General features: G+C 41.3%; 1 protein-coding gene across 1 annotated transcript in view; it reads left to right on the top strand.

Moving 5' to 3' along the window:
* The first annotated feature begins 768 nt into the window (after positions 1-768).
* Positions 769-22038, top strand: part of LOC126292210 (esterase FE4-like) — a 127257-nt gene continuing 105987 nt past the window's right edge. The window contains exons 1-2 of the mRNA XM_049986064.1: positions 769-949; positions 10382-10516. Of these exons, the coding sequence (XP_049842021.1) occupies positions 800-949; positions 10382-10516 (285 nt within the window). The 5' untranslated portion in view covers positions 769-799. The remainder of the gene's footprint in view (positions 950-10381; positions 10517-22038) is intronic.

Raw genomic sequence — 22038 nt, forward strand, 5'->3', positions numbered from 1 at the left:
CCTGTTATTCAGCATACGTGAGACAGTAAACATAAAAGTTTTGAATGAGATACTCTGAACACAAAACACCGAAAAGTGGAAACACAAACACCACGTTTGCAAACCACTTCATGTGACAGTCACCAATATACTGGCGGAAAAATCCCTGTAAGCAGTAATAATTTGTGCGTAGTCAATGACCTCCTACGACAACCAAAGAAAGGTCCACTGCGATGATTTAAAGCATAAGATGAGCCAACCTGCCCACTTGAACAAAGTCTTTTTTAAGGTTATAATTTTCTCTTTAAACTTATGATAAAGGTTTTGCCTCTTGGGGTTTCTAGTTAACCGCCGGTTTCAGTCTTTATCTTCCGAACTATGGCCATATTATGAAATTTTTTTATCCTAAGGATGCCACAAACAACGTCTTTGACTAAACTTATCAGTTTCTCACAGTCCGTGTTCCGTGCTGCGTCGGTAGATGTGACCGAAGAAAAAAAAGGGATTTGAATTTCACCTATTGTCGTCCAAAATCTGTACGTTTGGGCGATGAGATAGGCAACATGTGACCGCGCACGTAGCGGCTTCCTGATCTGAAAAGATCGGCTGACTTCGGCCGATGTTGGTCGGTGCCACTGCTACCGCAGCGTTAGCTTAGCAGCTCCAAACGGTTCTCGCGCGGGCGGATGACTTGCGAAAACACTGTTATTATCTCTCCCCTCCACGGTGCCATCTGTCAATTACGTGACTCGCTGGACGAGACCGGTCCGCTGTCGTTTATAGGGCGCTCTCAGCACTGGCAGCGGACGCAACGGCAAGCATGGCGGGAGCAGAGCAGGCGACGGTGAATGTGCGCATCGCGCAAGGCGAGCTGCTCGGCCGCCGCCGGCGCACAGTGTGGGGGTTCCCCTACTGCTGCTTCCAGGGAATCCCCTACGCGGCGCCACCAGTCGGACCGCTCCGCTTTAAGGTGAGTGCCGGGCTAGAGTACGGACCGATGTATTAGTCAACAAAGTGAATTGTTGTTGTTGTTGTTGTTGTGGTCTTCAGACCAGAGACTGGTTTGATGCAGCACTCCATGCTACTCTTCCGGTGCTAGGTTCTTCATCTCCCAGTACCTACTGCAACCCACGACCTTCTGAATTTGTTTAGTGTATTCATCTGTTGCTCTCCCTCTACGATTTTTACCCTCCACACTGCCCTCCAACACTAAATTGATGATCCCTTGATGCCTCAGAAAATGTCCTACCAACCGATCCCTTCTTCTAGTCAAGTTGTGCCACAAATTTCTCTTCTCTCCAACTCTATTCAATACCTCCTAAATAGCTATGTGGTCTACCCATCTAATCTTCAACATTCTTCTGTAGCATCTCATTTCGAAAGCTTCTATTCTTTTCTTGTCTAAACTATTTATCGTTCACTTTTAACTTCCATACATGGCTACATTTCTTACAAATACTTTCAGAAACGACTTCCTGACACTTACATCTATCTTCTTCAGAAACACTTTGCTTGTCATTGCCGGTCTACATTTTGCATGCTCTCCCCTTCGACCATCATCAGTCATTTTGCTCCCCAAATAGCAAAACTCATTTACTACTTTAAGCATCACATGTCCTAATTTAATACCCGCAGCATCACCCGATTTAATTCGACTACATTCCATTATTCTCGTTTTGCTTTTCTTGATGTTCATCTTATATCCTCCTTTCAAGACACTGTCCATTCCGTTCAGCTGCTCTTCCAGGTCCGCCAGCTGTGGTGGCCAAGCGGTTCTAGGCGCTACACTCTGGAGCCGCGCGACGGCTATGGTCGCAGATTCGAATCCTGCCTCGGGCATGGATGTGTGTGGTGTCCTTCGATTAGTTAGGTTTATGTAGTTCTACGTTCATTGGGACTGATGACCTCAGACGTTGAGTCCTATAGTGCTCAGAGCCATTTGAGCCATTTCTTCCTGGTCCTTTGCTGTCTCTGACAGAATTACAATGTCATCGGTGAACCTCAAGTTCTTATTTTTTCTCCATGGATTTTAATTCCTACTCCGAAATTTTTTTCTGTTTTCTTTGCTGCCTGCACAATTTATAGACTGAATTACATCGGACATAGGCTGCAACCCTGTCTCACTCCCTTCCCAACCACTGCCTCCCTTTCATGTTCCTTAATTCTTATAACTGCCATCTGGTTTTTGTACAAATTGTAAATAGCTTTTCACTCCCTGTAAATTAGCCCTCCCACCTTCAGAATTTGAAAGAGAGTATTCCAGTCAATATTGTCAAAAGCTTTCTCTATGTCTACAAATGCTAGAAACGTACGGTTGGCTTTCATTAATCTATTTTCTAATGTAACTTATAGGGTCAGTATTGCCTCACGTGTTCCAACATTTCCACGGAATCCAAACTGATCTTCCCCGAGGTCAGCTTCTACCAGGTTTTCCACTCACCTGTAAAGAATTCGTGTTAGTATTTTGCAGCCGTGGCTTATTAAACTGATACTTCGGTAATTTTGACATCTGTCAACACCTGCTTTCTTTGGGATTGAAATTATTATATTCTTCTTGGTCTGAGGGTATTTTGCCTGTCTCATACATCTTGCTCACTAGATGTTAGAGTTTTGTTTCCCAAGGCTTTCAGTAGTTATAATGGAATGTTGTCTACTCGTGGGGCCTTGTTTCGACTTGCGTCTTTCAGTGCTCTGTCAAACTCTTCACGCAATATCTTATCTCCTATTTCATCTACATTCTCTTCTATTTCTATAACATTTTCCTCAAGAACATCACCCTTGTATAGGCCCTCTATATACTCCTTTCACCTGTCTGCTTTCCCTTCTTTGCTTAGATCTGGGTTTTCGTCAGTTAATTGTAGAGCTGATCGTAGCAAGAATCAACTTGATCACGTTACTGTGTGGGGGAGGGGGCGGCGGGGCTAGTCATGAATTTTTGTCACCTCCAAAAAATCAAGCTGTGCTCATAGAACTTCGAGAAATTGTTAAGGAGCGTCCTCACTATGGCTTTTTTGCGTTCAACTTTGCACATGCGCACAAATTTCTAACATCTCAACTGTGCATGCGAATTTTTGAGTGCATAATTTCCTGGAAAAGAAGGTCGTGCATGAAGTGAATCGCTGGCCGCCTTCAGTTTGAGCATTCTGTTTTTCAGCCGACGACATTAGTTGGGTCCCACGTGTGTTTGCTCGTGTAGTATGTTGAGATTATGCAGTGAAGACATCAACAGGTGTAGAAGTATGAAACCTGAATTTGGTTGCTATAACTACACGTCTGTTTGAAACTTTTCAACAATATTTTCTTTATACATTTCTCCTACCTCTCCGCCAGGCTATGAATGCCACGCAAAAAAACCCGGTTATTGCTTTGAAGCAAACCAGTCAGCGGCTCATTTTCATACATTTTCATACAAACCGGAGCGTTATTGAACGTGTCCAAGTGACGCAAATAGATGATAATCGGACTTAGCAAAGTCTGGAGAATAAGCCGCATGGCTGGCCGGAGTGGCCGAGCTACGGTCGCAGGTTCGAATCCTGCCTCGGGTATGGATGTGTGTGGAGTTCTTAGGCTAGTTAGGTTTAAGTAGTTCTAAGTTCTAGGGGACTGATGACCTCAAGTGTTAAGTCTCATAGTGCTCAGATAATGATAGAATAAGCCGCATTCCCTAGTATTTCTCAACTGAACGCCTCGATCGCTCCTCTGACTCTTTTTGCTGTGTGTGGTGGGGCGTTATCATGGAGCTATATGACTTTGTGTTGCCTTTTTCTATATTCCGCTCGTTTTTCAAGTAATTCTCGATTTAAATCGATCATTTGTTGTTGGTAGCGATCAGCGTTAAAGGTTTTACCAGGTTTCAGTAGCTCACAATAGGTGACGCACTTCTGATCCCTCCAAATACAGAGCACTGTCTTCTTTCCAAAGTGATTTGGTCTTGCAGTGGAAGTCGATGGTTTCCCTGGGTTCACCCATGATTTAGGATTCTCAGAGTATATTCACTTCTCATCACATGCCACTATTCGATGGAGAAACGACTTTCTTGTGTATCTGGAGAGCAGCAAGTGGTCTTCCTATTTGGTTGCTGTTTTTCGTGTGGAACCTCCTTTCCCATTTCTTGCAGCTTTCCCATTACTCTCAACCGAAGAGAAGCAGCCATCTGCGTCACATTCAATTGTTCCGCCATTTCCTGTGAAGTTTGAGTATCATCTTCATCCAATAAGGCCTGCAGTTCGTTGTCGTCGAAATTTTTCGGCGGTTTCCCGCGCACGTCATTTCTCACGGCAAAATTACCACTTCTGAATTTTTTGAGCCACTCGAAACATTGTTTTCCCAAGAGATTGTTCGCAGAAAGCTTCGACAGACATTCGATGCGATGATGCAGCAGTTTTCTTCAAATAACAATAAATGGAGTCTGTCCGAAAATCGTAGTTCGCAGGCAGAAAACTCGACATGCTTACAGGACTGAAGCAGATACCGATCTATGGAACTTGGGTCACTGTGTGTTGACTTCCGTTGTTAGCCGTTACACGGAGCAGATGGCGCTACCGGTGCAGTCTCACGGGCCCTGCACTGACAGCTCGCACTAGCGCAATTCCGGTTTCATACTTCTGCTCCTGGTACATGCAACAATGCCCCTCGATTCCAAAGGAAACACGCTCAAGTTTATAGATGGTTACAGACAGAGAAAAGTCGTATGGAATGCCGATTCTGAAGATTATTTCAATAAAGTTTTAGGATATGTTGCTCTGAGCGTCAAGTATTAGATGAAAAGTCTCCGGTCATATTGCTGCAAAGAGTAACATACCGTAATTTTCGAAGTAGGAACACAGAGAAGAATAAGCCAGAAACCTGTCGGAGTGTGTATAAAAATTGTTGACGAATATTCATGCTATGGCTGCTTAAAAGCGCAACAACTGAGAAGCCAGGCTTCCAGAGCATTACAGTAACTCCATACTTAGGAATCATATACAACAGTTCGCTCGACCACGGGTCAAACCAATATTCAAGAAAGGTAGTAGGAATAATCCTCTAAATTATAGGCCTATATCATTAACGTCGATATGCAGCAAATTTTTGGAACATATAAGTGTTCGAAAATTGCGAATTACCTCGAAGAAAACAGTTTATTGACACATAGTCAACACGGATTTATAAAACATCGTTATTGTGAAACGCAACTAGCTCTTTACTCACACGAAGTGTTGACTGCTATTCACAAGGGATTTCGAATTGATTCCGTATTTCTGGACTTCCATAAGGCTTTTGAAGGTGTACCCCACAAGCGGCCTTTAGTGAAATTGCATGTTTATGGAGAATAGTCATAGTTTTGTGACTGGATTCGTGACTTCCTATCAGAGGGGTCACAGTTCGTAGCAACTGACGGAAAGTCATCCAGAAAAGCAGAAGTGTTATAGGCCTTTTGGTGTGCCATATCTACGTAAACGGATTAGGAGACAATCTGAGCAACCGCCTCAGGTTGTTTGCGGATGACGCTGTCGTTTATCAACTATTAAAGTCATCAAAAGATCAAAACAAATTGCAAAACGATTCAGGAAAGATATCTGTATGGCGTGAAAATTGGAAACTGACCCTAAATAACGAAAAGTGTGAGGTGATCCACATGAGTGCTAAAAGAAATCTGATAACTTCGGTTACACTATAAGTTAATCCATTCTAAAGGCCGTAAGTTAAACTCAATACCTACGAATTACAATTATGTTCGATTTAAATTAGAAACAACACATAGAAAATATTGTTGGTAAGGCTAACAGAAGACTGCGTTTTACTGGCAGGACACCTAGAAAATGTAACAGAGCTACTAAAGAGACCGCCTACACTATGTTTGTCCGTCCTCTTTTAGAATACCGCTCGGCGACAGCGGCCGGCGTCGTATTACATAGGAGTGTTGTGATACTTTTGATAATAATGTGCAGATAATGATATATGGCGGTGGCGAGCGTGCATTTTCACATTCTCCCTTGGCAAGACATTCTGCATCTTCTCAACTAATGAACCATTTCTCTTTTAACTGGACTTTTTGTGGGTGGCTCACTGATCTGTTTCCAACAATATGATGCGTTGTCCACAACCATAACACAATTTTTTTGCAGTTTGGCTATGCTACGAATAACTTTGTCGTCTCCATTATTCAAAATTAACAGAGCTCATATGCCCGCGGTAATCAGCAGTAACTGTTCCTCCATTGCAAATTCACACACATTACCAAGACCTGAGTCCTCTCCAAAATGTCCAACAATAAACCCGTTTCACGCAATTTCTCTCTTTTATACATCTAGTTCGTCACTATATTGTCAGCGTTTCTTTGAAATTCAAGTTTAAATCAACCCAAGCTTCATACGCAAGCAATATTTGCTTATCATTTCTTAACGTCCTCATTTGCTGCAAATAGTGTATCCACAAGTTTACGACGTTTTCTTTTCCTACTAACTTTCTTCCTGGCAACTATTTTTGCTCCTAAATCTCATTTAACTTACGTTGTATCTTGATACACCTTAAGTGGCACTGAAATGAAGAGAAGACAGATGTAAAAAAAAGTAATCTCTTTATTTTGGAAGCATAATAAAAATGACAGGCGTACTGTTTCTGATTGTAATATCTGAGCTGTAATAATAAATGAACTGTCTTAATAAAACTTGTACTGTTGTAATGTGAAACCAAAGCTGCATGTTAATAATAATTACTTGTCGTAATGAATAGCGAACTATTTCATATTGTAAAACTTATCAATCTCATTGCAAGAATTTTGTACAGAAAAACTGCCTGAATAATGAACTTTGACATAAAACCTACGATAATTAATTTTGCAAAACTGATCAGAAAAACTATCTCTGACCTAATTTGGCCCTGATGGAATAAATAAAAAGACCATCTGGATGACGCGTTGCAGTACTGGTCTGTCTTGCGCGCTGCTATGCTACAGCTGCAAATCTACACAGAGACACTCGTGAGGTGCAATGAGTTCTCTGTTAGTTGCACATTGAAGTATATTTCCGGAGATATTTGATTCCTTTTCTACCATGAGCAATTAAAACTATAAGAGAAAGGCAGGTAAAAAATTAAATATGGGCGTAAGTGATAACACTAAGTTCTTTTTGTGTACTGTGAAAAAGTGTTCATGGATGATTTTAAATTTAATTACCGTCTTAACATCCAAACAATAGATTTTCCTATCTTTCAAATCTAGCAACTCTCAGTACAATAACCAATGTCCGATGGTGCAGCAATAGGGGAAAAAAAAGTAACATCATTATAATATTTATCTGTGACATTCCACTTCTGGTATACACATAGTTCCATTAAACATCCTCCTTCAGAAATTTGGAAATTTGTAGTAAGGTCTTATGGGATCAAACTGATGAGGTCATCGATCCCTAAGGTTATGCACTACTCAATCTAACTTAAACTAACTTACGCTAAGGACAACACACACACTCATGCCCGAGGGAGGACTCGAACCTCCGTCAGAGGGAGCCATGCTCTTTCACAAATTAGTTTTCGTTACAATCTTGATATAATTATGTTCTTTAAACACATTGATAAATTCAAACATAACACTGCAATTGCTTCCTCACTCCAAAACAGCTTAACGTTATCTGACACAGCGCCTCCGCCTACACCAAAGATAATAACCTAACTTCTACGATACAGATTGAAATATTGCTTCTCGCTCACAGTCGATTCAGATACAAAAATTATACATCACACCTATCAATTATTTCAAGGTAATGGCCATATATGTCAATACATTTAGCCCATTGCGAGATTCATCCCACTGTGAGACAAGACAGTCAGTGCCTTAATGGAAAAATGTTTGAGGATGCCTGCGGAAACATGGATGCATCCTGGTGCGCACATTTATGTCCGAAGCAAATCGATGGCCACGAATGTCATTCTCCAGGGCTCCAAAAATATGGAAATCGCACGGAGACAGGGCACAACCATAAGGAGTTTGTGAAAGGCTTCCCAACGGAACTTCTCCACCACAGTCGAAACAACAGGCGCGCCAACTTCGCGGAAGTCATGATAACGTTTTTCTTTGGCTGCAAGAGCCCGCTGCTTATTGAATTTATGGATCGCCACGCCACAATTGTACAGGACACATTGCAAAAACTGAAGCGTCCCATCAAGTCCAAACACCCAGGAACGTTGATGGACGCCTTATTCTGTTGAAGGATAATGCCTGCCCACGTGCTACAAAGGCTGTTTCGACGACGCTGCAGACGTTTCACTGGAAAACCCATATATATTCCCCCATGTCATTTTAATATTTTTGGAGGCCATCGATTTGCTTCGGGTAAAGAGGTAAAAGCCTGTGTACAATCAGGGTTCTGTAGGCAACCGCGAATCTGTTTCCATGAAGGCACCTTACGTTCACTCAGTGAGATAGATGCATTAACAATTACTTTAAAATAATAAACACTTTGCTTACTTTCTTGCAAATGTTTAGTTTCCATTTGACTTCCCGTTATAGGAATGACTTTCTAATATAAATGTTCCTCGTTGCATGATGACTGAAATCATCAGCATACTGGAAGCTGAAAACCAGCTGTCTTCTTCGATACAGATACGAACTTACCAGATGGACTGTTTTATGAAAATGTCTCAGTATTTTGCAACCTTTGCAGATGACTTCGCTATAGGAAGACGGAGATGTTTCTAACTTCCTCATCACAGCACTTGATAAATTGTAAAATTAAACATCTTTCGTTACTGTGGGTTGTCTTCCTACATACCCTTTTTCGGGGCTGAATCACTTATATTTGCAAACACATGACACCAAAAAAATGGACCACCTGTTGTTCCTTTAAATTATAACAATTACAATACACCCGTGCTGCAACCTGCACACTGGCAACGAGGCGAATGGTGTTTGCCGCTGGGACTCGCGTACCCGACATGCACATGTGCTTTGGGCACTGCCCCTTTTTGGTGTCCCTCGCTCCTCTCACAGCGGATTTCTAGTGCCAAGGGATGTCCAAATGAAACCCTACTAATTTCCAAATGGAATTAAAAATAGATACTTACAGTTTGCGGCATCAGTTAAAGGGACACGAGAAATATAGCTCTAATAATTAATACACGCCTATGAAGTCTGCTTCTGCAATCCATAAAATGTCTAGAAGGTACTATATCTCGAGACATGTACGCACAATTACGTCTTAACTAATGGAGACTACTGCATCCAGAATTGTGCTGAGAACATTGGGAAGGTCATGTGTAGGAAAGGCACGCATAGTGTCCTTCACATAACCCACTTCGTCGGGCCATTACTTCCTGTAGCTCGCTGTGTAAACGTGCAGTACAGCAAGTCAGCAGTGTGCAAACTCCAGTGCCTTGGTGCTCCATACTGTCGTAACATCACATTTGGCTGAAGGAAAAGAAGCTAAGGGGCAGCAAATTGGTCTAGTATGTCCAGATAAACGTTCCCTCTCGCTGTTCGCTCGATCAAGAAAAATGGTGCCGTTACGTAGTCTTTCATCAGTGCACACAACAAATTCACCTTTTCACTGTCTCTGAAAGGTTCCCAAAATCGGCGAGGATTTTCCCTACCCTGCACATGTTGCTCGGATTAAACTTCCTGTGGACTACTGCTTAGTCGGAGGGCATTCCCTAGATAGTTGGGAGTCCAATCTGGTCCAACATCTCAATAGCCAATTCGTAGCGAAGCTGCAAGTCTTTCGGTTTCATTGTTTGCAAAATTTGAACTTTGTAAGCGTGGAAGCGAAATGGTTTATGAAGCGTCTTGTGAAGTGTTGAGTGAGGTATGTTTAGCTGTTGCCTGATGCTCGGCGGGCTGACTTTGATGGACTTCTTTCAAAGGTCTCTCTGATTTCCTCTACTGTTTTCATCATATGTTTGTTTTCTGCCTGGAGCAGACTGTCCGTTTAGAGTACCAGAGTCTAGGAACTCTATGTACCAAGCCTTAATTGTCTTAAAATGTCGTTGCCCTCTTGGAAGTTCAAGGCAGAAATTTCTTTGAATGGCAATGGGTGACTCCTTTTCCATATTCCATGTCACACATTGGTCTCCCTATCGAGGTATAGTAATTTCTCGTAATTGTTTAGAAGCTGAGACAAAACAAAAAAATATCCACATAAAACCTCCTTTTTGAGTTGCTCTACATGATTGCATAAATTCCAAGTGTATGTTCCACCGTCTTTTAAACAGCATTTGGAAACTATGAACACTCCATACACATGAGCTCTCTCTCTCTCTCTCTCTCTCTCTCTCTCTCTCTCTCTCTCTCTCTCTCTCTGTGTGTGTGTGTGTGTGTGTGTGTGTGTGTGTGTGCGCGTGGGTGTGTGCCTTGACTTTGCTTGAAGCTGCAGCTTCGTTTCCACAACATATTATATGTGTGTGTGTGGTGTTTGTTGTTGTTTTGCAGCCACCACAACCAGCAGCCGGGTGGAGCGGAGTCCGGGACGCCACCAAACCTGGCAACGTCGCGCCCCAGATCGACATGACGGGGAAGTATGTAGGTGACGAGGACTGCCTCTTCATTAACGTCTGCACGCCTCAGGTACGTCACATCTCTGCTCACTACTAAGCGCTGCGCTGCCAAAATAGCCCCAACCACCACTCCAGTTTGCCATATAATCAAAGGATCGCCATTCTGCGTACCAGAGTCGATTTTGGTTAGCAATAGTGGAAAAACTCGTTACATACCAACCATCGATATTTTTTATCGTTTCTGTGGCTTCGCGAGCCATATCTATGACCTTTATTTCCACTGGTCGAATCTGACCTTTACTCAGCCCTTTTCCTGGGTTAATTGAACCAAGAGACAGGATGCTTCTTTCTTTTTGTATGGAAGTAGGCGAAGATGCTACCTGAAAATTTATTGTTGGTGTCTTCGAGTCTCAAGACATAATCAGTTTTAAGGTTCAGTGTCTCTGCTTTTGCAATGAACTCTGCAAGCAGTATTTATCAGCGCCAAGAAAGAAAAAAATTGTTATTCACAATATATATTTATAAATGACCTTGTGGAAAGCATCGGAAGTTCACTGAGGCTTTTTGCAGATGATGTAGTATACCAAGAGGTTGTAACAATGGAAAATTGTACCGAAATGCAGGAGGATCTGCAACGAATTGACCCATGGTGCAAGGAATGGCAATTGAATGTCAATGTAGACAAGTGTAATGTGCGGCGAATACATAGAAAGAAAGATCCCTTATCATTTAGCTACAATATAGCAGGTCAGCAACTGGAAGCAGTTAATTCCATAAATTATCTGGGAGTACGCATTAGGAGTGATTTAAAATGGAATGACCAGATAAAATTAATGGTCGGTAACACAAATGCCAGACTGAGATTCATTGGAAGAATCCTAAGGAAATGCAGTCCGAAAACAAAGGAAGTAAGTTACAGTACACTTGTTCGCCCACTGCTTGAATACTGCTCAACAGTGTGGGATTGGTACCAGATAGGGTTGATAGTAGAGATAGAGAAGATATAACGGAGAGCAGCACGCTTCGTTACAGGATCATTTAGTAATCGCGAAAGCGTTACAGAGATGATAGATAAACTCTGCAAGAGAGACGCTCAGTATCTCAGTACGGGCTTTTGTTGAAGTTTCGAGAAAATACCTTCACTGAGGAGTCAAGCAGTATATTGCTCCCTCCTATGTATATCTCGCGAAGAGACCATGAGGATAAAATCAGAGAGATTAGAGCCCACACAGAGGCATGCCGCCAATCTTTCTTTCCACGAACAATACGAGACTGGAATAGACGGGAGAACCGATAGAGGTTCTCAATGTACCCTCCGCCACACACCGTCAGGTGGCTAGCGGAGTATCGATGTAGATGTAAATAATAAAAAAGATGAAGCTGATGGTCAGGGAACAGGCAACCGACGTTGGCAGAAATGATCCCACCAAACGTGTTGGAGGTGATTGCAAGTGCACAATGCTACTGTCCTTTCTTTTCCAGCCGGTAAATTTTTCCACCTCCTCTTCCTGACAGCAATGCACATAGGTCATACAAAATGCTGCAATAGTTTCAGTCGGTAACAGCTGTAAAGAGAGAACAGCTGTGTTCAAACTTCTGTAGGTTCAAGGTGAGTTCGTTGATTTTAATCAACACCATAAAAAACGCCAGAATGCAACATAAAAATGTTTTCAAATTGAGAACCAATGGCACTACTCTATCCTACGTCTCTGAAACACACAAGTGAGATACACGGTCACACAAATTCTTAAAAATACACTGAAGATCCAAAGAAAGTGGTCTGTCTGCCTAATATTGTGTAATGCCATAGCGAGCCATAACACGACGTGGCATGGAAGCGACTAATGTCTGAAGTAGTGCTGGAGGGAATTGACCCGCATGAGTTTCAGCATATGTGCGCATTCGCACAGAAATGGTCCTTGGCTTGTGATCGCCGTAATTATATGTGTATGGTGTCTGTTCTTTCGGAGAATTTCTTAGGGAAAATTTGACTGTTGTCGGTTGTGTATTTTCGTAGCCTCCTCTCACTCGAAAGTAAGATTGTCAGAAATATTGGAATCGTGAAAACTAAGAAAGGAGAATAACTCTAAGCACTTATCTAGAATTATCGGCATATTGACGAATACCAGCTACAGGACGGTTTGGACATAACTCGTTGATCATCCACAGGGAAGTATTTAAACAAGTTGCAGTCTGTATTAAATAGCTATGAGTTATTTATCTGCTATACGGACTACAGTTCAAGCTGAAAGATTATTTTCAAAAGCGGCTGAAGTACCTGCTACTCGAAGAAGTAGAGTAAAAACAGAACATCAAAAAAAAAATAGTTTTTAGTTCTCCAGAAAATTAGTTTTGGAACACATAATTTTTGTCGAATGTAGAATCTGTATTTTGTTTGTCTGTTTTCTCATATGCTGTATTATAGTTTTCTTCTTTTTTTACCAAAGATTTCTTTGTTTAAAATAATTTAGAATTAAATTTGGTTTCCCTTAAGTTTCCATTAATTAATAAAACTCACTTCTCACATCTTCAAACGTGCATTAATATTTAACTCGAATATAAAAGGTAAAGTTCGTCACCTGTACAACGTAATATCAATATTTTCCATCAAATAATCATAGATGTTGATAGTACGTCGACACTGTATTCTATAAGTATCGATATTTATCTTTCGATCTACCATACCGACTGCCCCCTCTTCCTCGCTGAATTGAGGGCATTAAGTTAGGCGGTACTAGCGTCATGTCTGTTGGGGTGACTAATTTTTTGCCCAATGTGTTGACGTTCTGTATGTAGTTCTTCAACAAATTGACCTCAGTGTTCATCATAGGTGTATCTGTATCTTTCTGACGCCATCCTTCTTCCTCACTGTGAACTCTCTATCCGCTTTTTAGGCAGTTTATACACCAGGTAGTACACCATGTGCTCAAAAGTATCTGGACACCCCCGAAAACATACGTTTTTCATAGTAGGTGTATTTTGCTGCCACCTACTGCCAGGTACTCCATATCAGCGACTCAGTAGGCATTAGACATCGTGAAAGGGAATGGAGCGCTCCGCGGAACTCACTGACTTCGAACGTGGTCTGGTGATTCGGTGCCACTTCTGTCATACGTCTGTACACGAGATTTCCACGCTCCTAGACGTCCCTAAGTGCACTGTTTCCGATGTGATAGCGAAGTGGAAACGTGAAGGGACACATACAGCACGAAAACGTACAGGCCAACCACGTCTGTTGTCTGACAGAGGCTGCCAACAGTTGAAGAGGGTCGTAAGGTGTAATAGGTACACACCTATTCAGACCTTCACACAGAAATTCCAAACTGTATCAGGATCCACAGCAAGTACTATGGCAGTTAGGTGGGAAGTGAGAAAACTCTCACATCACGCTGGTAAATGCCAAACGACGCCTCGCTTGGTGTAAGGAGCGTAAACATTGGACGATTGAACAGTGGGAAAACGTTGTGTGGAGTGACGAATCACGGTTAACGATGTGGCGATCCAATGGTAGGGTGTGGGTATGGCGAATGCATGGTGAACGTCATTTGCCAGCTTGTGTAGTGCCAAATGTAAAATTCGGAGGCGGTGGTGTTATGGTGTGGTCGTGTTTTTCATAGAGGGATCCTGCAACTCTTGTTGTTTTGTGTGGTTGTGTGGCACTATCACAGCACAGGCCAACATTTATGTCATAAGCACCTTCTTGCTTCCCACTGTCGAAGAGCAATTCGGGGATGGCGATTGCATCTTTCAACACGATCGAGCACTTGCTCATAATGCACAGCCTGTGGCGTAGTGGTTATACGACAATAACATCCCTGTAATGGACAGGCCTGCACGGAGTCCTGACCTGATTCCTACAGAACACCTTTGGGATGTTTTGGAAGGCCAACTTCGTTCCAGGCCTCACAGACTGACATCAATACTTCTCCTCACTGCAGCACTCAGTGAAGAACTGGCTGCCAGTCCCCAAGAAATCTTCCAGTACCTGGTTGAACGTATGCCTGCGAGAGTGAAAGCTGTCATCAGGGCTAAAGGTGGGCCAACACTATATTGAATTTCAGCATTACCGATGGAGGGCGCAACGAACTTACAATTCATTTTCAGCCAAGTGTCAGGATACTTTTGATTATATAATGTATATGCAGTTTACAGGATCGCACTGCTCGTTCAACCTTTCGTAAGGCGCGTGTTTCTGGATCCGGTTCCACAAGTTTGAGGCTTATCTCGGACAAACAGGATACTGTACCTACCTTCCGCGGTATTATCTGGAAAGATAAAGCCACTTGCAGAAAACTCTGTTAATGGTGTACTTAAGCAGCGGAGATAGAGCGAGGAATGTCTTGTTAGACCGTATCAATGGGCAGTGTCATGACGACATGCAGGTTTTAGGCTTCTTCCAGATTACATAAGCACAAGAAATGTTTCGTCACCATCACAATTATGCATGCCATGCTGCGTGAAAAGTTAGAAAAAAAGATAATGTAAATTAGTAATTTACGGTTAGGTTCTATGGGATCAAACTTCTGAGGTCATCGGTCCCTACTCTTACACATTACTTATTCTAACCTAAACTAACGCTAACGACAACACACACAACCATGCCCAAGGGAGGACTCGAAACTGCGACGGGGAGAGCCGCGCGAACCGTGGCAAAGCTCCTATGGATGGAATACAACATCACTATAGGACCGCTATAACACTGATAATACACACTGAGGCGACGAAAGTCGTTGGGTAGCCATATGTACACGTATACAGATAGCAGCAGTTTCGTGTACCCTTGGTATAATAGGGCAGGCATTGGCGGAGTAATCATTTGTACTCAGGTGATTCATGTTAAAATGTTTCTGACGTGACCATGCATTTAAGATAGCATGGTAGTTGGAACTTTTAACGCAACATGGTAGTTGGAACTAACATTCGGCAATTGTTAAGGAATTCAGTCATCCGAGATACAGTGTCAAAAGTGTGACGAAAATACCAAATTACAGGCATTACCCCTCACAACGAACAACACAGAACGACGGCCTTCACTTAACGACCGAGAGCAACAGCATTTGCTCAGAGTTGTTGGTGCTAACAGGCAAGCAACACTGTGTGAAATAACCGCACATATAATCTGGGCTGTAAGACGAAGCGCAGAAATCAGTGTGGGACGTGCTACAAATGTATCCGTCACGACAATGTGGCGAAATGTAGCGTTAATGGGCTATGGCAGCACATGACAGACACGAGTGCCTTTGTTAACAGCATCATATTGCCTGCAGCACCCCTCCTGTCACCATATCGCCTGGGCCCCTCACGCCTGGAAAACCGTGGCCTGGCCATATGATTGTCGATTTCATTTGGTAAGAGCTGTTGCTAGGTTTCGAGTGTGGCGCAGCCCCAATGAAGCCACAGACCCGAGTTATCAACAACATACTGTGCTAACTGGTGATGGCTCGATATTGGCGGGAGCTGGGTTCACATGGAACGGACTGGGTCTCCTGATTCAACAGAACCGATCATGTTCCACTACTTGGAGACCATCGATAGCCATTGATCATGTTCGTAAACAACGATGGAAATTCTATGATTGACAATATGCTATGTCAGAAGATTCTGGATAATTCAAGTGAATGATTTAGCCACCCATATCCTACGACTTATCTTAGAAGCTAGATTAAGGAAAGGCAAACCTACGTTTCTAGCAACTGGAGACTTAGAGAAAGCTTTTGACAATGTTGATTGGAATACTCTCTTTCAAATTCTGAAGGTGGCAGGGGTAAAATACAGGGAGCTAAAGGCTATTTACAATTTGTACAGAAACCAGATGGCAGTTATAAGAGTCGAACGGTATGAAAGGGAAGCAGTGGTTGGGAAGGGAGTGAGACAGGGTTGTAGCCTATTCCCGATGTTATTCAATCTGTATATTGAGCAAGCAATAAAGGAAAGAAAAGAAAAGTTCGGAGTAGGTATTAAAATCCATGGAGAAGAAATAAAAACTTTGAGGTTCGCCGATGACATTGTAATTCTGTCAAAGACAGCAGAGGACTTGGAAGAGCAGTTGAATGGAATGGATAGTGTCTTGAAAGGAGGATATAAGATGAACATCAACAAAAGCAAAACGAGGATAATGGAATGTAGTCGAATTAAGCCAGGTGATGCTGAGGGAATTAGATTAGAAAATGAGACGCTTAAAGTAGTAAATGAGTTTTGCTTTTGTGGAGCTAAATAACTGATGATAGTCGAAATGGAGAGGGTATAAAATGAAGACTGGCAATGGCAAGGAAAGCGTTTCTGAAGAAGAGGAATTTGTTAACATCGACTATAGATTTAAGTGTCAGGAAGTCGTTTCTGAAAGTGCTTGTATGGAGTGTAGCCATGTATAGAAGTGAAACGTGGACGATAAATAGTTTGGACAGGAAGAGAATAGAAGCTTTCGAAATGTGGTGCTACAGAAGAATGTTGAAGATTAGGTGGGTAGATCACGTAACTAATGAGGAGGTATTGAATAGAATAGGGGAGAAGAGGAGTTTGTGGCACAACTTGACAAGAAGATGGGACCGGTTGGTAGGACATGTTCTGAGGCATCAAGGGATCACCAATTTATTATGGGAGAGCAGCGTGGAAGGTAAAAATCGTAGAGGGAGACCAAGAGATGAATATACTAAGCAGATTCAGAAGGATGTAGGCTGCAGTAGGTACTGGGAGATGAAGAAGCTTGCAGAGGATAGAGTAGCATGGAGAGCTGCATCAAACCAGTTCAGGACTGAAGACCACAACAACAACAACAACAACATCTCCCAACATGAATGCCATCCAAGGTTTATGGGACGTAACCGGGAGGTCAGTTTGTTCTCAAAATCGAACACCGGCTGCACTTGATCAATTATGGAAAGCTATAGAGGCGGCATAGTTCAGTATTTGTGTAGAGGCTTCCAACGACTTGTTGAATGGATGCCAAGTCCAGCTTCTTCACCATGCCGGACAAAAGGAGATTCGACACGATGCTAGTACATATCCCATAGCTTTCGCTATCTCAGTGTCTTCAGCCATGACACACACAAATGCCTTAAAAAAGTGAACGCTTACAAGAAGACACTAAAAGACGCCCATACAACAGGTGTTTTTCGCAACTGCGAGCTTCCTAATGAGGGAAACAGGGCTTATCATCCTCTAACGTCAACTGAATGCCAAGTTGTCCTAAGTCACATAAACATTAATTGAACTTAGGTCTGTTTTCTATCACTAAGAAAACGAGATACGGGAATTTAACTTCCGAACAGATCTATCAATGAGGGACTGATCTCTACCAAATCCTTCCTAGCATCTTGCTCTTGCAGGGTACCTGAGGTTATAGTGATCATAGGAGGTGGCATGGCGTGCATATTGGGCAAAAGCTTAGTGAACTAAATTAAAACAAATAAGCCCTCGCTCACAAAATATTAAGTCAAAATTGACCAGGTTTCGCGCTACTATGAGCGTCGTCTTCAGAATGAAACGTCCCCTTAGAAAAATTGTACACGGCTGGTCTATGTGAAACGTCCTCTTTGAACAATTATACACGAATGTGCTTAAACTGACACACAATATCTTTAGCGCAACGCAATCTGACTTCCAAAAATCCCTACGAAAGAATGGACCTGACTGTCATTAACCTATACGTTTCACAAATCACTTACCTCACAAAAATCTTCGTTGCTCAAGGTACTGCAATACAGCGAGCGCCACTACTGCCAGCTAAATAAAAGATTTAAACTACTGAAGGCACTAACTACTGATAGGCATAGTTAGCAAATGAAAGATTTTAATAGAGAACAAACAATGTATTTACCTTAATAGTCATAATATATATGGCAGTTCATGACATCCAGTCTTACCAATTTCAAAACTCCGCCATTTCTCTCCCCACATCCACCACTGCTGGCGGCTCACCTCCAACTGCGCAACGCTACGCGCTGTTAGCATCCAGCTGCCGCTGCCCAACACTACAATGGCAGACAACAATGCAGACTAAACACAGACTGCACATGGCACAGCCAGTGATTTTTTCATACCGAGCGCTATGTGGCGTTACCAATAAGAAACCCTAAACAGCCTACTTACATAGCCCCCATGCTCCCCACAAAAAATTTTTACAAATTGTTTTGGGCAGTGGCCAATAATGATTTGATAAAATTTTTCATAATTACTATAACAAGATATCAAATACACACACTTATTGATACAATGTTGGTCAGAAGCTAAAATTTTCTCACAGTCCATAAAGACAGTCCTGATCGTTCATCACAGTAAAATTGCAGTGTTTTTTTCAAAATCTGAGCAATAAAAGAAATTGCACTTGGAAGTAGTGGATTTCTAAGCAGTCTTGAAGAAGTAGTGTTGTCCTTCCAACGAAAGACAGTGCTGACTCTTGACATGCAGACAGGTAATGGGCCACAACAGAGCAAACCCACAGCAGAGTCAGTCGAAGTTTTGAAGAATATTGGTAGGTAGGTCATCACAGAGTAGACCCCTTGTAGTCCTGGTAGAGATTACGGTATTGGTGGGCCACCAGAGGTGCAGACCCACTGCAGTCCTTGTAGAAATAATGGTATTGGTGAGTCTCATCAAAGGTGTAGACCCACTGTAGTCCTTGTAGAAATAATGGTATTGGTGGGTCATCAAAGGTGTAGACCCACTGTAGTCCTTGTAGAGATGGCCAGCAACCATCTGTTTGACTGTGCAGGCGCACAATCACCATTGAAGAGTCTTGCGGATAACATAGCAAGTCCATAACCCACCACTTGTCCACTCACAAAGTTATTGGAATTGTCCTTAGAACCAGCAATGCTGTTAACCAGTCCCTTGCTGAATTATCAATACACTTGCAAACACTATCAATCCCTACTTCTCACATATTGTCCATATACTATGACCAACAGAAACGTGTGCAGTGAAATGTGAGTTACAAGTTACTTAATTTGATGAACTGGTGTCAATTACAATTTTATAACATAAGAATACAATAACAAAGGTACAAAAAATATCATTAAAGAACATAATAGTACAGATAACATTTGCAGTAATACAGGCTTTACAAAAGAATCGAAATAACATATACATCAGTGTTACAGGAATTATGACAAGAGCACATAAATAAAAAATCAGAATAAATTTCGAAACATCAACTTCACGAATGAGCATTAGAACAAAACAGAATAAATAATGTGTAAACATCTTTACTAAGTAAATAACATGTTATTAATGCAAATTATATTTGAGGATAACAGTGTTCCTCATCATAGTGAATGTAGCTTAGTATTAGAAAAATTCTGCAACATAAGTCTTATCAAATAAACATATAAAGACAGGAAGAACATAAATACACAAGGGTACACAAACACATAGTGGGATAACACAAGGAAAGGATAGGGTTTGTTTTACTGCAGTATTTTGCAAACAAAACTTTCTTTACTTCTCGAAGATCTCCCTTCATTCTTCATTATTTCCAAAAAGTCCTATCTATACCTGATTTCTGTACTGTTTTCATATAACTTCTCAATGCATTTCTTCCAATACATCGCAAATCATTCTCTTATATAGGCTACCCCCTCTTAAGCTAACTTAAATCTACTGAGCTCAGATGCTTAACTAAGGGATGAGGCAATGCAGCAGCACAAAACAATTTACACAAACAGCAATGTTAAAAAATGGAAATTGGCAAAAAAAGGCAGCAATATTACAACTAATATAAGGCAATGCGCAACAAACAAGAAAAATAAATCAGTAATAAAATTGGCTTAACCTAGTAATACAAAGTGACATTCAGTAGCACTATGAATGGCAAACAGCTGCAGCAAATGCTATAACTTATACCTAAACATGACAAAGCTCAATCAGAAAAAAAATGTTACACTAAAGACAACAATGCAGATAAGGACAATGTCTATTCACCTCTTAATGTCTATGCAATTAAAGTGGTGCACCACAAAAACTAATACTACAACAAATTACCAAGTACTTGAAAAGAAAATTATATATACAGTTACTGTTATTAGTCGCTTCTTATTGCTCTTTCCATTCCAAGAGCTCCTTTTTCGCAGAATGTGGATCATAAAATAATTATTTAATAGATCTGTCGACAGAAAGTGTTCACATTAGCAAATGCATTTAATTTTATAAAACCAATGCTGCAACACAGCTGGAAAACAGATATCAAATGAAATAAGCAACTATGGACAAAGCATAAAAATATCATTAAATAGTCATGTGACATTTCATAAGTTAGTAGAATTCTCTCAACTCTCGTAGAAAGACGTTTGTTATAATCAGGTGTCACATGTAAGTATCTTTCTCAGTAATGAGCGTGTCGTATTTGCGGTGCTTTCTACAAAGGAATGCCAATAGCGAGGATAATGGACTTTTTTTAACCTGTGCCTCTGAAAGGCACACACTAAGACTTTCTTTTGTCAGGTGGTTGTCGCGCAGCTGGGTGCCCACGACGCATTACGTGCAGGTGGTCACTTAATTGTCTTACCGAAATATTTACGACACCAGTTTCCGCTACAGTGGCAGTCTCATATAAAAATATTTTCACAGGTTGAGAGTTTGCGTTGCAAATGTGTAGAAAATAAATTCCTATAAATATAATAGCGTCCAAAAAATTTTCGCCACCATAGTGATACATTCACGCATATACACACATTTCATAACTCTTAAAGTACGATTCTTGGTTTCCAACAACCTTTTGCACAAACCAGAGTCCCTAACCACTACTCATTATTCCTTGCTTTATTACACATATACATATTTGTCGACACTTCTTCAATATTTAATCATAAGAAATACATAGCATAATCAAATTCCTCACATAGCATCAGCCTATTGATCATAAACATACCACAACAGCGTAATACACATCATCATCATAACATCATAAAACCTCAACCAAATCTCAAAATCGTCGTGGCTTCCTATTTCAAAACCTAAAAAAAAATCTGTGCTCATGTCAAAAGTGTCATCTGCCTCAAACGTACTTTAAAAATCGTGATCCCATACCAAATACATCATTCAAAGCTCTCATAGTATCACAATGGTTCTGAAAAAATATGAACAGTTCACAAAGTACAGACAAATACAATTTCATAAGTGTGACGTTATCCAACGGTGTAATTACGTAAAGATCTGTCACTGATGAAGTAAAATAAATGTTTGTCTCTCTCAGTTAAATGATCAGATAGCTGTGTAATTAATGTGTTAGAGAAATACGGTACAGATGTGTAAATTTGTATAACCAAATACCATATTAGCTAGGGCTCCTTGTGCTTGCCAAACACATGGTATACAAAGTAAGCGTGTACCCCCCTGAGGATTAATGTAATTATATCCTCAGGTGTTGCAGATTACAGCAATGGAATGAAATGTATCATGGAAAACCTTTGTATCATTGTACTTCAAATATCTTTAAGAATAAATGTTTAAGTACAAAATTAATCACTCAAATACGTGTAAGGATAGCGCTAAACTGTGCGTCTTGTTGTAAGATAATCTCTGTGGAAGTGTCGTAGTTATCGTCCTCCGAAAGCTAAGTTCTGCAGAAGTCAATGTACTTACCTCATGATAAACAAA

This window comes from Schistocerca gregaria, chromosome 9, assembly GCF_023897955.1.
Source record: "Schistocerca gregaria isolate iqSchGreg1 chromosome 9, iqSchGreg1.2, whole genome shotgun sequence".
Classification (NCBI taxonomy): domain Eukaryota; kingdom Metazoa; phylum Arthropoda; class Insecta; order Orthoptera; family Acrididae; genus Schistocerca; species Schistocerca gregaria.